The 15,772-nt window shown below is 48.6% G+C and overlaps 1 protein-coding gene, 1 long non-coding RNA gene and 1 pseudogene across 3 annotated transcripts; 2 read left to right on the top strand and 1 right to left on the bottom strand.

Annotated features, from left to right (window-relative positions):
• LOC133771779 (olfactory receptor 13C7-like) overlaps window positions 1–14,981 on the bottom strand; it is a 135,990-nt pseudogene extending 121,009 nt beyond the window's left edge.
• On the top strand, window positions 515–2,386 carry LOC133771783 (uncharacterized). 2 transcript variants are annotated; one of them, XR_009867619.1, is made up of 3 exons: window positions 515–587; window positions 875–942; window positions 2,168–2,386. It is a non-coding gene; the product is annotated as an uncharacterized LOC133771783 (long non-coding RNA). The 2 variants fall into 2 exon arrangements; XR_009867620.1 differs by having other exon boundaries at window positions 1,154–2,386.
• On the top strand, window positions 7,979–14,240 carry LOC133771781 (protein SPATA31F1-like). Its single transcript, XM_062208084.1, has 4 exons — window positions 7,979–8,122; window positions 8,761–8,806; window positions 9,300–9,360; window positions 10,382–14,240. The coding sequence occupies exons 1-4, from the start codon at window positions 7,979–7,981 to the stop codon at window positions 14,145–14,147; spliced, it is 4,017 nt and encodes a 1,338-aa protein (XP_062064068.1). The 3' UTR covers window positions 14,148–14,240.
• Window positions 14,982–15,772: the final 791 nt, after the last annotated feature.

Genomic DNA, 15,772 nt, shown 5'->3' with positions numbered 1-15,772 from the left:
TCCAAGCCCAGCTCAGTGACTGGCACCTGACACACACTCAGTAAACATTTGTGGACTGAATGATTGTAAAAAAAAAAAAAAAAAAATCACAGGAAATGGAGCTCAGCCATGACCCTCTGGCCGCTCAGTGACTTGGCCAAGGTCACTCGGCCAACAGTTATTTCCATAGTCTGGCAATAAGTAGACTCCTACACAGGGTTCTCTCTGGGGGCCTATTCCTCCTCAGTCCAGGGTCACTCAAGCGGAGGGAGGCAGGCAAGCAAGGGCAACTGGCAGGGCAGAGACAGGGAGGAGTAGACGAGGATGGAGACGCGGAACGGGGAAACCAGTCCTGACCAAAGCCCTTTCTTGCTGCCTAGTCCACACAGTCCGACATCCCACTCTTCATAAAGCCCGCCTCTGCCCCGGTCGCCCTGGGCTCCACCTCCTAGCGGGAGCCCTTGACTCCGCCCCTTCCGGTGATAAGCAAACCCCACCCCCGGTGCGCGCCGGGGTCCCTGTGACGCACTGGTAACGGTCCGTTTCCGGGGTGGAGCCAGGGAGGGCGGGAGTTTAGGCTGCACCGACCCCCCTCAGCCCCCCTCCAGGTGACCCCAGCCCCTGAAACTCCTCACCCAGGGCCCCAAATCTCCCAGTCCCACGACTGCCAAACCACTCGCCCTAAATGCCTCAGGCCCCGGAGATGACCGACCTCCTAACCCATTAATCTCTGGTGCCCCCAAATCTTCTCATCCAGTCCCGACGTGGCTACTGAGGCTTCCCGGGGGGCACCTGCCTCAGATTACCTGAGAGCTAGTCAGACTCGTCCTGAAAAGGCCGGAGAAGGGGCCCTGGGGCTGTGGGGGCTCCTTGACCCAACCATGCCGCTCCCCAGGAGACGCTCGGAGCCCAGGACATGCCGGGATTGAGGAGATACGAGGTGGCGCTGGAGGCGGAGGAGGAGTGAGTGGAGGCGGGGTTCTGCGGAGGAGGAACCAGGAGGCTCCGGGTGGGGGAGGGTGCGAGCCGTCCGGGGACGGGCGGGGCGGGGCCTTGAGGGGGCGTGGGCTACGAGGGAGCCGCCCTCGCCAGGCGGGGCGGAGCCTTGCCCGAGGGGCGGGGTCTGTGGGGGTCAGCCCCGCCCGCCCGGCCCTGCTCGGCCTTCTCTCTGCAGGATCTACTGGGGCTGTTTCTACTTTTTCCCCTGGCTGCGAATGTGGCGGAGAGAAAGAAATGAGGGCGCTGCGGCGCTGCGGCCCCTCCTGAGTCCCAAAGGTCTGCCCATTCTCAAGGAGAGAGGAAACAGATGCCATCGCCGAATGATGAAATGACAAGTTTCAGGAAGATCATGTCAAGCTATTGTGGCCAATTTTTTGGAAAATATAATAAGCCTTGATTGTCTTTCCTCAATCATGGTTCATCCTGAGGAACTGGGCATGTTACATCCCTGAATTAAAGTTAGGATTCATCATATATTGCTGGTCAGAATGGGAAATGGTACAGTTACAGTGGAAAACTGTTGGTTCCTCAAAAAGTTAAACATGGCATTACCATTTGACCCAGCGATTACACTCTTATGTATATTCCCAAGAGCACTGAAAACAGGAGTTCAAGCAAAACTTTGTACATGAATATTCATTTAAACATCATTCATAATAGCTTAAAAGTAGAAATAATTCAAGTTGCTATCAACTCATGAGTGGATTAAAGAAATGTAGTTTATCCATACGCTATTTATGTATGGTTTTCATGGAAGAATATCATTTGGCCATAAAAAGAAACATATACAGTAGGTTCCACAGCATGGATGAAACTTGAATACATTAAGCTACAGGAAAGAAGCCAGATGCAAAAGGCCATAAGTTATATGATTCTGTCTATGTGAAGTGTTCAGAATAGGACAGTTCATAGGAACAGAAAACAGTTACTGGTTCCCAGGGACTGGAAGGAAAATAGAATGGGAATCGAATGCCTAGTGACTGCAGTGTCATCCTTGTGGGGGTGAGATATAAAAATATTCTGGAATTATTGGTGATGGCTGCCCAGTGATATGAACATACTAAAACCCACTGATTTGCATACTATAAAATGGTTCAATGGTAGATCTTTCCTCAGCTTTTTAAAAAAGGTTTCAGTTGGCTAGGAAGCAGTGAGAGAGTGACAATTGGAAGCCAAATTTCTGTTTTAGGAAGAAGAGGAACCCCGTTGGCCTGAAAGAGTCTTTATTTCCCTTTACCTGCAAGGAGAACAGGAAGCAGCACCTGGCTCCTGGCTTCAGATCGGCGTAGCTCCGGGCGTTGCGGCCATTTGGGGACTGAACCAACGAAAGGAAGACCTTTCTCTCTGTCTCTCTCTCTGTCTGTAACTTTACCTGTCAAATAAATAAATAAAATCTTTATTTCCCTTTCATCGTTGCAATGTATCTTACTCTTGGTGTAAAATGTCAGGCTGACTTGTTTTTTCTTCCCACGTTTTAAAGATGTTACCCCAGTGTCCACCTGCTCACAAAGGTTTCAGTGAGACGTCTGCTGCAAACCTTCTCTTTGTTCCTCTTTATGTATGTTACCTTTTGTTCTCAAGCTGCCTGCAGGATCTTCTCTTTGCCTTTGGTTCTGAGCATTTCAAATATGAAAAGTCTAGATGTCTTTTTAGCTGTTCACATTGCTCAGTATTCCCTGAGCTTCCTGTCTTGGTTTGGGAGCTGTCATTAATTTTGAAATTCGGCCATTTTTTCCTTCCAATATTTCTATTGTCCACTCTCTTTGTCTCCTGGATGTCAATTGCATATATATTATACTGTTTAATATTATGTTATAGCTCCTTTAAACTTCCTGTATTATAAATAGTTCATATATATATACATATACATGTATCACATCTGAGTCTGATTCTGTTCATTGCTTACTAGCGTGTTTTTTCTTGCTCTTTACATGCCTTGTAATATATTTTATTGAAAGATAAGACAGGCACCACTATTAGGTTAGTAAATACAGAGTTAAATATTCTAATGCCTAGAAATGACACCCCTTTCCTTTGTTAGGCCTTTAGCATGGCAGACTGAATCAATCTAGTTAGGAAGGGCAGGTGTTGGGCACAGCAGTTAAGACACCCACTTGGGACGCCAGCACCTGACAGAAGAGTGCCTGGGTTTGCGTTCCCCACAACTCCATTTCGGTTTCCAGCTTCCTGTCAACGTTTATCCTGGGAAGGCAACACAATGATGGCTCAAGTTCTTAGGTCCCTGCCACCAACACAGGAGACCTGGACTGAGATTTGGATGCCTGGTACAGCCCTAGTGTTGCAGGCATCTGGAGAGTGCGAAGTGGAAGGAAGATCTGTCTGTGTCTCTACCTTTCAAATAAATTAAAAACAAAAACAAAAAACCTGATGCTGAATCAGAAAAACTGAGAACACCCCTCACACACACTCCCAACAACAACAACAGCTAGCATTGCGTAACAGCAGCAGTCCATTGCTGAAGTAGCATCAAGAGCATGGAGGAAGGCACAGGCACCAGGGGAACGTGCTGAGGGTGGAGCAGGCACTGAGAAAACCTCTGGAAACCACTCTCCACCACAGGCACAATGGTTGTGCTACAGAAACTCGCTAGCTGCTGCACACTGACAGCAACCTGGCAAGAATAAAACTCGTTTATTTTCTTAACAATTTGACACTCTTGTTTATGGCGTCAGTAATCTCCCTAGGCTCTAGTCATGAGTTGCCAAGGCTATGGAAGCCTTTTGAGTTTGCCGACTTCGATCTTATTTAGACAAGGTCGTAGTCAAAGTGGAAGTTCTCTCCTCCCTTCAGAGAAAGGTACCTCCTTCTTTGATGGCCTGTTCTTTCTACTGGGATCTCACGCACAGAGATCTTTCATTTAGGTCCTCTTTTTTTTTTTTTTTTTTTTTTTTTTGCCAGAGTGTCTTGGCTTTCCGTGCCTAAAATACTCTCATGGGCTCTTCAGCCAGATCCAATTGCCTTATTTTCATTTTATTTGAAAGGCAGAGACAGACAGAAATCTTCCGTCCACTGAGTACCTGAAGAATTGGGACATTTTTTATACCTTCTTTTTTTAAAGATTTATTTATTTTTTTGAAAGTCAGAGTTACATAGAGTGGAGAAGCAAAGAGAGAGAGAGAGAGAGAGAGAGAGAGAGAGGTGTCTTCCAACCTCTGGTTCACTCCCCAATTGGCCGCAATGGCCAGAGCTGTGGCGATCTGAAGGAAGGAGCCAGGAGCCTCCTCTGGGTCTCCCACGCAGGTGCAGGGTCCCAAGGACTTGGGCCATCTTCCACTGCTTTCTCAGGCCATAGCAGAGAGGTGGATTGGAAATGGAGCAGCCAGGTCTTGAACCGGCGCCCATATGGGATGCCGGCACTTCAGGCCAGGGTATTAACCCGCTATGCCACAGCACTGGCCCCCATTTTTTTATAACTTCTGAGAGGGGAAATAAACCATTGTAAGTGTGATTTAAAGCACAAAAGCAATAAAAAACTAACAAATTCAACTATACAAAATGCAAAAATTTTTGCGTGACAAAAACTCATCACAAACATCAACTGACAACAGAAAACTATTTGCAATCATATAAAAATAACTCATTTTTCTTAATATTGAAAAGTACTTGTAAAGCAATAAGTGAGTTTTTCCCAATAATTGATGCTTTGTACAATAATCTGTGAGCAAGGGAGAGGTACAGATACTACAGAAAAGCAAATAAACAGAACAAAAGATGACTAGCCTACCTTAAGACAAACTTATAAATATAATGTGATTTTTCATTTATCAAATTGACAAAGATCATAAATTTCATAATACAAGTTGACAAATATAAGATGAGAGGCACTTTAACTTTTTTTTAAAAATTCACTTTATTTATTTGAAAGATAGAGTTACAGAGAGAGGTAGAGACATAGAGAGAAAGATCTTCCACCCACTGGTTCACTCCCCAAATGGCTGCAATGGCCGGAGTTGAGCCCATCCGAAGCCGGGAGCCAGGAGCTTCTTCCAGGTCTCTCACGAGGGTGCAGGGGAGACTTGGGCCATCCTCCGCTGCTTTCCCAGGGGCATTTAGCAGGGATCTGGCTCCGAAGTGGAGCATCCGGGACTCGAACCTTCGCCCATATCAGATGCCAGTGCTGCAGGCCAGGGCTTTAACATGCTGTGCCACAGTGCTAGCCCCTCATAGTTTTGATAAGAGTGTAAATATGCACAATTGATGGGCAACTGAGCAACATCAAGATGTAAAATACACACATACTTTGATCCATCATTTCAGCGCTTGGGACTTTCTCCTCCATGTGTCCTCCTGCCTGTGTACAAGGACCTAGACATGTGAGATTCATGCCAGCATTACCAGGTAATGGAAGACTCTACAGTGAATATCCATGAATGTGAAATGAAGATAAATTACATTATGGTTCTACCAAAATAAAAGACTGTAAAGATACAGAATACATGTTCCCATTACTAAATTAAAGAGAAAAGGGGAAAATCATGTAGTTCATGTTTCCATTTGTGAATAAAATACATCAATTTATCTCTACTTTCTAGACTAAATTAATTCTGAAAGACATAAAAGGAAGAAAATTAAGAGGTGGCAAGACAAGGGTGGGAAAGAGATAAACTATCTACCTTCTTCTGATTTTTGAATTTGTACCATATGTATGCCTACTTTAAAAATAATTATCAGTGTTTGAAATAAAATAAGTATAGAGGCCTTCATCAAATGGTCTCATTCCTGCTCTCCAGCATTCCCCCACAGTTCCTCTGCAGTCCATCCACCTGAACCTCTAGAAGAGATAGCCTGGATTTCTTATTGCCAAATGAAGCCTATGCCCAATCCTTGGTTTCTCTATTTATCACTAAGTTTATCTCTTACCAGGACCAGTCCTTTCCCCAACAGTCTGCTCTTTTAGACCCAGTTCCAACTACCTACAAACCCTCTCTGATGAACTTGACCCTCTGAAAGGGGATTTTTGTAACCAGAGCCTCACAAAAGAATATGTAATTCAATTTCTCTTAAATTGTTGGCTCTTGTTTTAGATGAATTAGTCATATTTTGAAACTAATTTTTTAAAGATTTATTTATTTATTTACTTATTTATTTGATAGGCAGAGTGACAGAGGGGGAGAGGAAGAAGGGAGGGAGGGAGAAAGGGAGAGAAATACATCTTCCATTTACTGGTTCACTCCCCAAATGGCCACAACAGCTGGGGCTGGACAAGGCCAAAGCTAGGAACCAGGAACTCCATCTGGATCTCCCACATAAATGGCAGTGATTCAAGTACTTGAACCATCATCAAATGTTTCCCAGGCCCATTAGCCAGGAGATGGATTAGAAGTGGAGTAGCCAGGTACTTGAACTGGCACTCCCATATGGTGGCCACAACACCCACCTCAAAACTAGATTTTGAAGTGTCCTTCTTAAGGCATTTTTTTTGTTCCATTTGTTTTCCCTTTCAAGACTTTTATTTATCTATTTTCATCCTATCCACTGGTCCACTTCCCAAATGCCTGCAACAGCGAGAGCTGGGCCAGGCTGAAGTCAGGAGCCCGAAACTCAATCTGGGTATCCCAAATAGGTGGCAGGGACCCAAGTACTTGAGCCATGACCTGCAGACTCCCATGTTGTACATGAAAAGGAAGCTGGTCAGAAGCCAAACCCAGGCACTCCAATATGGCATGTGGGTGTCCCAAGCGGTGACTTAACAACCATGTCAAATGCCCACCATGTCTTTTAAATATCTTGAGAGCAAGAAGGCAACATAGCTCAGATGTCTCTGTTCCACTGACACTGTTGGCTCATAGAAGTACTCACCCACTTGCTGGGTAGACTGAAAGTTAAAGGAAGACCAGATAGCCTTTGAAGACATTTTGCCCCTTGGATTTCTTGGCCAGAGACCACTATCATCAGGGTGAAACTCTCTCAAGGACATTGAGAAATCCTGGGGGTAGAGGATATTGAGAAATTCTGGGGGTAGTGGAGGCTTATCACAATATCCACAGCAGCCAAGCAGGCAACATACATATCTAAATCAATAGCCAGCACATATAAGCGGTGGGACCTGGGGCTAAATTGGAAGACATCTGTCCTACCTAACTGTTTCCAAAATTCAGATTTAAAAAAAAAAAAAGATATATGAAAATTCCTCAGGCAAACAGCACACATACAATCAAAAACAGCAGCTAGTTTTTGAGGTATGGTTGGAAGTAGCCACTAATCCATCTCGGCAGGCATTCATCTCCCCAAGCAGACAGAATGCTACACCTGGGTAGTATCAGCTCTGGAAAACCAAGCCTTGGACAGAGTACCAGCAGTGGACCACATGGACTATTCTTCCATGGAAGGCAACATTTACAAGCTCTTTCCACCCATAAGGTCACACAGGGTAGATACAGTGGCCTTGGCCTTTTCCTGCCACATCAGCTCTGTCCCCTCTTCTTGAACTAATGTTTTCTGATTACTCACTGCCAGAAACATCAAAGCTTTCTATACGCAAGTCGCTACCAGACCTGCCCTCCCCAACCGCTGTGTGCTACTGTGGAATATTTCCAGAACAGGAGGGAGTGTTGATGGGGGTTCCTCTGTCCCAGACACTCTTTCTCACAAAGGTGCTAAAGCACTCAGTCTCCTGAGGACAGGTAACCATTGCTGAAAAGGAGAGAACCGAGCCATCAGGCTGCTGGAGGGGGTGCAGGGTGAAGAGAAGGTGGGAAACAGGCACTGCCTGTGGGGGCGGCACCTTCACTCCACGCTCTGTAACCCTTCCAGACAACCAGACACCCGCAACTACAGACCGAATCACCACATGAGCTTCCCTATGACACAGCCTTACAAGGCAGGAGGGCTTTGTGATGCAGTCTGGGAGCCTGGTTCCGCCCTCTGTGAGGCGGACATGACAAGACCAAGACCTGGCCTTGGGAATCATTAAGCACAAGGATCCTGAATGCTTAGATAGGGGGGTGCCTGGTCTCCTCATGCCAATGAGGCTGAGACCATGTTGAGCCCTACTTGTGTTCTGTGGGATGTTGGATATCCCTTGTATACCTACGGCTCCATCTTCATCCTTATCCTACTTCTCTGGCAAGTGAAAAGGAGTCAACACGGACTGACATTGGAATCGAAAAGGAGCTGCTGCCAGGTAGGGGACCACTGACCCTGCGGAACTAATGCAAGCCTCGGTTAAGAAGCTTGACGTTCGCAGGGTGTCTCCTTATTACTCCCACCTTCACCCCTATTTTTATACCATATGATCAGTTACCTTTGGAATTTTCTTCTCAGAGTCCCTAATTCCTGGCCAGGCTGCCCTCCCTGCAACACATTCTAATAGAAAAGTGGAGAACCCTTCCACTTGGTTTCCGTTAACGGCTAGATGCTATGAGGTCTACCTCACTGGATCTTAACAGGATCCCACTGCGGATGCTTTTTCTGGCCGGTAGACTTCGTAGCAGAAGTTCTCTTGCTGTTAGAATCATTCACCTGTTAATTGGCTCCACTTTTCCTCCTGGGTCATCCTAAACTCCCTACAGAGCTTGTCATGGCAATAGGGACAGGAAGTATGTAGAATAGAGAGCCAAGAGGACATCAGAAATATGCAGAGGAGGGAAAAGTGAAGGTAAAGAAGGTGGAGTATAGGGAAAGGAAATGTAGAACAGGGTATAAAATACAGAGAGAGATATAGAAAGGGAGTGGGAAGTGATTATAGGACTGTTGTCTCATCTAGGACATGAAAACAGAAATGGTGCCCCAGCTTCACATTCTAATGCTTTTGTCTTTAAGCGTCACCGAAAAGTCAGGCAGAGGGCCAGAGATGCAGCATCAAGAGGTAAAGTCTTGCTCTCTCCTCTGACTCCCTTCCACTGTGGGTGAAGTAGCCACAGTTCCTGTCCCTTCATGACACCTGGTGCCAGGAGTCAGTGCTCTAACCACTGAAGGCTCCCACTTACCAGACTGACAACTTCCACAGAGGACTTCCATGGGTTGGAAATAACAACGTGGGATGTTCCCCAATTCTCTGTTTTTCCCCTGGGAACCAGATGCCCTTAACTGTTTGATTTGCTAGTTTTACAATCTTGTAGAAGTCACACCATCTCTCAGTCTTGTTCTCCATAAAATGGGCACAATACCAATGATCTCACCTCATTCACAGGGCAAAGGCCCACGAGAACAAGCCGTGATTAGACTGTATGTAGACACACCTGAGATCATTGATAGTTGGGTATTTCAGTCTGCTCTGGTTGAGTCATAGGTCTCCAGCTTCCGCTGGGATAACCCTGACACTCTCCCATGGTCCATAAAACTCTTTCCTGGTTCCTCAGCTAGGAGACTTTCCCAGGAAGAAGCTGAGAAGCCGTGGGAGCTGATCTCAGTCATGAAAAGGTGATCTCCTGCTCTTTTTGGTCTCCCAACTTGGAGTCTGGCCTGTGACGGTATCTTGGCTTGGCCTGGGGCAGAGATGAGGAGAGGGATAATGGCTGGGTGGGAGACACACACAGTGCATGCTGGTTCACTAGCTGAGAAGGTTGCCTGGGCAGAGTAGAGTTGACATATCTCAGGAGGGAAGGGTCACCCAATTGCACTCAGTGCTATGGCAAACGCAGTTCTGGAACTCGGGATTTGTCTAGGGCTAATTCATAAAGGATGCTACAGGGGCTGCACTCAGACATGAGACAAGTCATTCAGTCCAGAGGATGGGTTTTGCATATTAAGAAATCATCATTGCCATATTCTCTTTATAACCATACCCTTCCAAAGGAAGACTCCTGAGTCTGGCTGGACGTAGGTCTGGCTGACATTACCTGTTGTGGTTCTGTCTTCAGGGAGCCAGTTCCTAGGACAGACTTCAGACAGGAGTCTATCATCTTATGTAGGCCTCAAGATCCGTAGAGAACAGGATTGGTTCCCAAGAGATGCTGGGTCTAGCAGCAAGAACACCAGATACTCCCAGAATGCAGAGTTCCCAGAGGCCCTTGTTTCCCACAGTTCAGATGCCCTGATAGCAACCAGGCTTAGGCTTTCTTTGCCTAAAATGAGCATGATCAGGTTTCACTGGCTGCATTTCTGGTGCCGGCCTACCCGCCTACTGCTTGGCTCCTCCCTCTGCCTGATTCCTTTTTCCTAGTTTAGCTTCTCAACAAAGTCAGTAGAAAAGTGAACCAAACTTCAAGTCCTCTCCGAGGACCATTCCCTCCCATGGCTTGTCTGAGACCTTGCCTAACAAACCCCTGACCCTCAACCCAGCCCGTTACACTTTGCCAAACGGCATTTTCTTAGGACGACACACAGCAGGGCAGACAGCCAGAGGGTGTAGGTCACTTGCAAGACCAGGGGAGGGCAGTGCCAATCCCCAGCCTCACTCCTCCAAGGAGGCAGACGTGGTAGTCTGTGTTTCCCTCCCCAGCCAGGGCTGGCTTCCCGAGGAGGAGGGTGTGCGGCGGCTCCTGTGCACGGATCGCTCCTGCCATGTCTGCAATTCCGCGGCTCTGGAGATTCTCCAGCTGCTGGAGGGTGAGCACGTCCAGGTCTCCCCCTCTCCACCAAGGCCACCTCAGGACTCCTCTTGTCTGGAGATCGTGTCCACATCCAGTGTGTCCTTGGGACACAGTCTGGAGCGTCACACGGAGCACTCTGGAGAGCTTTCACTGGGACCTGTAATCCCAGCAGTGGTACAAGTCACAGAGTCAGAATTCTTAACCCAGTCGGCGGTCCGATCAGCAAGTGCAGTCAGCATCCGAGAATACTGGGCTGACTTTGACTACCTCCAGCTAGAGCAGGAATGTCAAGTGCCAGCGATGATCTTGGCTTCAGAGGCCATGGCCTCTTCGGGGCTTGAGGAGCCCAGCGTGCCAGAGCAGCTGCAAGAGACGACGGGGCACTTCTCCAACCTTGTCCGTGAGGAAGAAGAATACCAGCATTTGAAGTCCCAGGTCTCTTTGCTGTCCCTAAACCCAGAGGCCACCAGTTTGACACATCCCATGGCCATTCATATGGATGCAGTCCTCACTGTCCACTTGCCATTTCTTAGTCCTAAAATACTGAGGCTTCTTGAGGTCCATGTGAAGAAATGGATGCATTTCCAGAGGTGGGGGCTCCCGAGGCGTGTGGAGGAGTCCCTGAAGCAGCTTATGCCAAACCCACCACTGCTTTGGGAACCTGGAAAAAAGCCATCATTTTCCTATGTCCTGAATAATACTTCTAAGATCTCTATTGAAAAAATTAGTACCGTTTACCACCAGACCTGGGGTTTATGTATGACTGGCCAACCCACACAGACCTTCTGGGTTTCTGAATGGTCCCTTCCAGACCCAGAACAAAGTCACCACAGCGAGACACTGCAAAGCCCTGTGGTCCTAGCTTTATACACATCAGACACTAAAAACCCAAGTGGCCTCTGCTCACTCCCTGAGGGACAAACCTGGGACTCAGAGAGCCAACAGCAACAGAAACACAGCCAGCTCTTCTGTGGCCTCCCTTCCCTGCACAGTGAATCCCTCGTTACCACTTTCCTGAGCCCTCCAGGCCTCTCCAAGGCTCAGAACGTGTCCAGACCCTCCTTGAAGGACCATTTTCTATTCAAGGAGCTTTTTCGTCTCCGCCTCATACCCAAAACCCCACCCCTGTCAGCGGAACCCTCTTGCTCACCTTCCCCAAATTGGGTGGCTCCATCTGACCATCAACAAGCTCAGTTCAACGTCCCATTTCTGACTCTGGCTGAGTATGAAACCTTGGAATGCCACCTGCTGCAGAGGCAGCTCCAGCTTCAATGGGGCTTGCCGGCTGCCTTCCGGAAATCTCAGCATGCCCAGAGCCCCAAGCAGTATGAGTCCTATGGCAAAGCCCACTCTCCAGAGCCTCTGAAAACTTGCTGGTCGGCAAAGCCTGTCTCAGTCCTCACCAGGGAACTGCTCTTCTTCCCGGAAAATGCCCGAAGGATGTTGGAATTCCATCTCCAGAAGCAGCTGATTCACCACCGCTGGGGTCTGCCCCAGAAGATCCAGCAGTCCATCCAATTGCTCCTTTCCTCCACGGACCAGCAGGCGCTGGCCTGGAGCAGCGAAGATCTACCCGATGAGAGTGCACCCCAGACCATAGCCCTAGACACCAACAGGGCCGGTGACCTGCTCTCACCCATTGTGACCCCAGTCTTGATCCCCATGCCATACTTGTTCACGCAGGCCAAGGCAATGTTGCACAGCCACATCAACTCTAAGTGTGCACAGATCCAGCAGGGCAAGGTTCCTGCGCGTGTCTATAGCTCCTGGAACTGCAGAATTCCTGGGGGCCTGGCAGTGGTTCCCTTTTCCTGCATTCCAGAAGTCCAGCCCCTGGAGCTGCAGGAAGCAACTGACCCTGACCCACATCACGAAGTCATACCCTGGATGCCAATAGAGCTTGAGCCACAGCAACAGGCCCTACCACGTCCTGTCCCCAGACGCCGTAAGCTGCCCCAAGCCCTGTCTGAGGAAGTCATTGAGAAACTGGAGACGACTTTACAGCACAAGTACCTGGCCTTCCTGTCGGGGCTGCCTGCTCTTTATTATGCGGCTCTCTCCAGGGCCACGTCCCCAGCCATCACTAGCCAATCTATAATCACAGAGGTGGTATCTGGGCCTATCGAAATCCCAGCAGAGCCTCCAACTCAGATGATTTCATTTCAACAACTAGGTTTGGATCTTGGGCCGTGCTTTCCAGATGAAGTGATGGAGATGGTGCTTCTAGAAAACCAGCCACAACCTGCTAACCCCTACTCAATCAAGACGCATATCTTGACCAAACTAAACTTCCACCTGAGAAAAAAGATCTTAGAGATACAGTTGGGAATTCCTGCCAGGGCAAGGGAGTCCAGGGAAGAAACTGCCACAAATCCAGAGAACATGTACCTCCAAGAGTCTCTTGGGAATCTCAACAACCAAGAAAACACGTTGCTCCAGGAACCACCCATCCCACCAGACACGCTTCCCGTCCTAGAACCAGAATGGGTCCTCTTTAAGGAGCAGCTGGCCACTGAGTTGAAGGCAATGCAGCAGAACCCAAAGCAACCTACTTGCAAAGAAGTGCCCCATGGTTCTGCCCCCTGGGCCTCCAGGATCTCACAGCCCACTGGGGACACGACGGAGACCCAGGTGCTTTGTGTTCAGGTGGAGGCCAGTGAGAACAACCCCAGCCTAGAGGAATCCTGGAGCCCTGAGCCCCAAAGCCTGGGCAAGAGCAAGGACTCAGCCCCACTCCGCATGATGCCTAAGAAGAGAGAGGACTCAGGGACACTCAAAGGAGCAGGAGACCATGGGGAAGGAGATGCAGGGCTTGGGCCCTCCTTACCCAGAGAAGAAAGACATTCTGTTGAAGAGCAGAGGCCAGCAGGGATGCCTCTGAACAGGACACCTCGAGGCTCCTGGCGACGGAGCCATAGCTTTCATTTTGCTGATCCCTGTCAACACAGACCCCAGAATCACCCTCAGCTTAAGGCCCCAGAGCTGCCTCCAGGAGTCTCTGCGGCAAAAGCATCAGAGAATGACCTGCAAGCTAGTCCCACCAAGCTTAATGTTATTCTCCAACCAGCAAGGATTCTTGAGGATGCCCAGCCTGTGCTGGCCCAGGCTCCCCATAGCCAGCCTCTCCGAGGCCAACTGATTCAGGGGAAAGCTTTGCAGGGCCACACGTGGCAAAGTCTGCTTTTTGAGGGGCAGGTGAAGCCAGCCCACCCGCACAAGAGGCCCAGCCCTCCAGAGGCCAGCTTGTTAAATAAGATGAAATCCTTTCTGTATTCTTTTAACTCCAAGACGAAAGGCAAAGGGTGTTTGGAATCCACATTTTCTGCAGCTGAGAAAGTGGCCAAAAGCAGAAAAGAGAATGCTGAGAAGAGCCTGGCTCCAGCCAGAAGCCCCAAGAGGAGAACTAAGATGGACAAGCCAGCAGGGCACCCCAAGGGCCAATCATGCCCCACGGAGAAGCTGGGGGGCTCGGCTTTCCTGAGGGTTTCCCATTCCCCAGACACTAAGCTCCGGCTGCGCTCCCAACACCAGGGCTCTGCCTCAGTCCCAGCCCTTCCCCGCCATTGCCCTCGGCACTGTCCTCGAATGGCCCGTGCCACCCAACCAGGGAACACTTTTAGCTCCCAGTCCTATCTCAGACCGAAACACTGGTCTGCCCACGTGGATGAGAAGTAAGAACCTATAGGTGCCCCCAATCCCCACATCCGTTGAGGAGGACTGCTATTGTCATTTCCATTAAGGCACAGGTGGGCAGAACCCCACCCAAAATATATTCTATGTGTCTAAGCCAAGGGTTGTCTGTCTCCTCCTTGTCTCCATCATACTTTGTTAAAGGGATGCACGAGAAAGGCTGTAAAAGCCTTCCTATCTAGGGAGGGAGATTTAACCCATAATTCTGACAGCTTCCACCACCCTAGACCTAATATGGACAAAAAGACTTGAGCAGGGAAAGAATGACCTTTTTTAAGGTTTCTTGAAAATAAAAGTCAAGCTTGAATCCTGAACACTCACCACCCAACCCTACCAAATTCTTTCCCCAGGATAAGGTTGCTAGCTTATGCATGGAAATACCTTAATATTAGCTGCATCTGCGTGGTGCGCCGGCCGCAGCGCGCCTACCGCGGCAGCCATTGGAGGGTGAACCAACGGCAAAAGGAAGACCTTTCTCTCTGTCTCTCTCTCACTGTCCACTCTGCCTGTCAAAAAAAAGAAAAAAAAAATATTAGCTGCATCCAAAGTCTGGGCTGGGGAGACTGACAAAGCATCATGTCAGTGTGATGAGTACTACGAGGTGTGAGGTCTGATGAGGAAGATGACCCCATGAGAGTCATAATGGAAATAGTAGGAAATTGTATTCAACAATCCAGCTGAGTCCTTACGATGTGTCAGATACTATACCAGACATAGCAGTGAGCAAAACACAGGTCTTGCCTCAGTGGAGCTCCTGGTCTCATAAGTGAACAGTCTCATATGCCCAAAGTGTCTAGACACATACACAGGAAGTCCAATACTGACCTCAAACTACACAAAAATGAACTGATTCTCTGCTGCCACCACCATGCAATCACAGGTAGCAAAGGCGCTCCAACAGATGAATTCCATCTGTCCAGTTATTCAGGGCAGAATCATGGACATCATTACTGTTTTCTCTAACAGCCCACATCCACTCCATCAGTAAGTCCTGCTGTCTCTACCTTCAAAAATGCACCCAAAATATAACCAGTTCTCACCCCCTCTACTTATACCATTACTGCAGTAGCATAACTTGAGACCATGCCTCCAACAGTGTATCTTCAGCGAGGGTCATGGCTGCAGACAATACTAGATATAAACAGATAGATACATAGGTAGGTAGGTAGGCAGGGAGGCCGCCAGACAGCCATGTAAATAAATAAGATTACTACAGGAATGAGTATAAATGAAAGAAAGATCTAAAAACTGGGCTCAGGCCAGCACCGTGGCTCAACAGGCTAATCCTCCGCCTTGCGGCGCTGGCACACCAGGTTCTAGTCCTGGTCGGGGCGCCGGATTCTGTCCCGGTTGCCCCTCTTAAAGGCCAGCTCTCTGCTATGGCCCGGGAAGGCAGTGGAGGATGGCCCAAGTGCTTGGGCCCTGCACCCCAGGGGAGACCAGGAGAAGCTCCTGGCTCCTGGCTTTGGATCAGCGCGGTGCGCCGGCCATGGCGGCCATTGGAGGGTGAACCAACGGCAAAGGAAGACCTTTCTCTCTGTCTCTCTCTCTCACTGTCCACTCTGCCTGTCCAAAATTTAAAAAAAAAATTTTTTTTAATTAAAAAAAAA

The sequence above is a fragment of the Lepus europaeus genome, chromosome 12 (assembly GCF_033115175.1).
Source record: "Lepus europaeus isolate LE1 chromosome 12, mLepTim1.pri, whole genome shotgun sequence".
NCBI lineage: Eukaryota > Metazoa > Chordata > Mammalia > Lagomorpha > Leporidae > Lepus > Lepus europaeus.
Note: the sequence above shows the minus strand (reverse complement) of the source record. Positions and strands in the feature narration are given on the sequence as shown.

What these genes read in the sequence shown, in the direction of transcription:
- LOC133771781 (XM_062208084.1), top strand. Translation starts at nt 7,979, where the DNA reads ATGTTGAGCCCTACTTGTGTTCTGTGGGATGTTGGATATCCCTTGTAT. An exon ending in CGAAAAGGAGCTGCTGCCAG is followed by an intron (nt 8,123 to 8,760) that starts GTAGGGGACCAC and finishes TTTGTCTTTAAG; the next exon opens with CGTCACCGAAAAGTCAGGCA. An exon ending in CTGATCTCAGTCATGAAAAG is followed by an intron (nt 9,361 to 10,381) that starts GTGATCTCCTGC and finishes TTCCCTCCCCAG; the next exon opens with CCAGGGCTGGCTTCCCGAGG.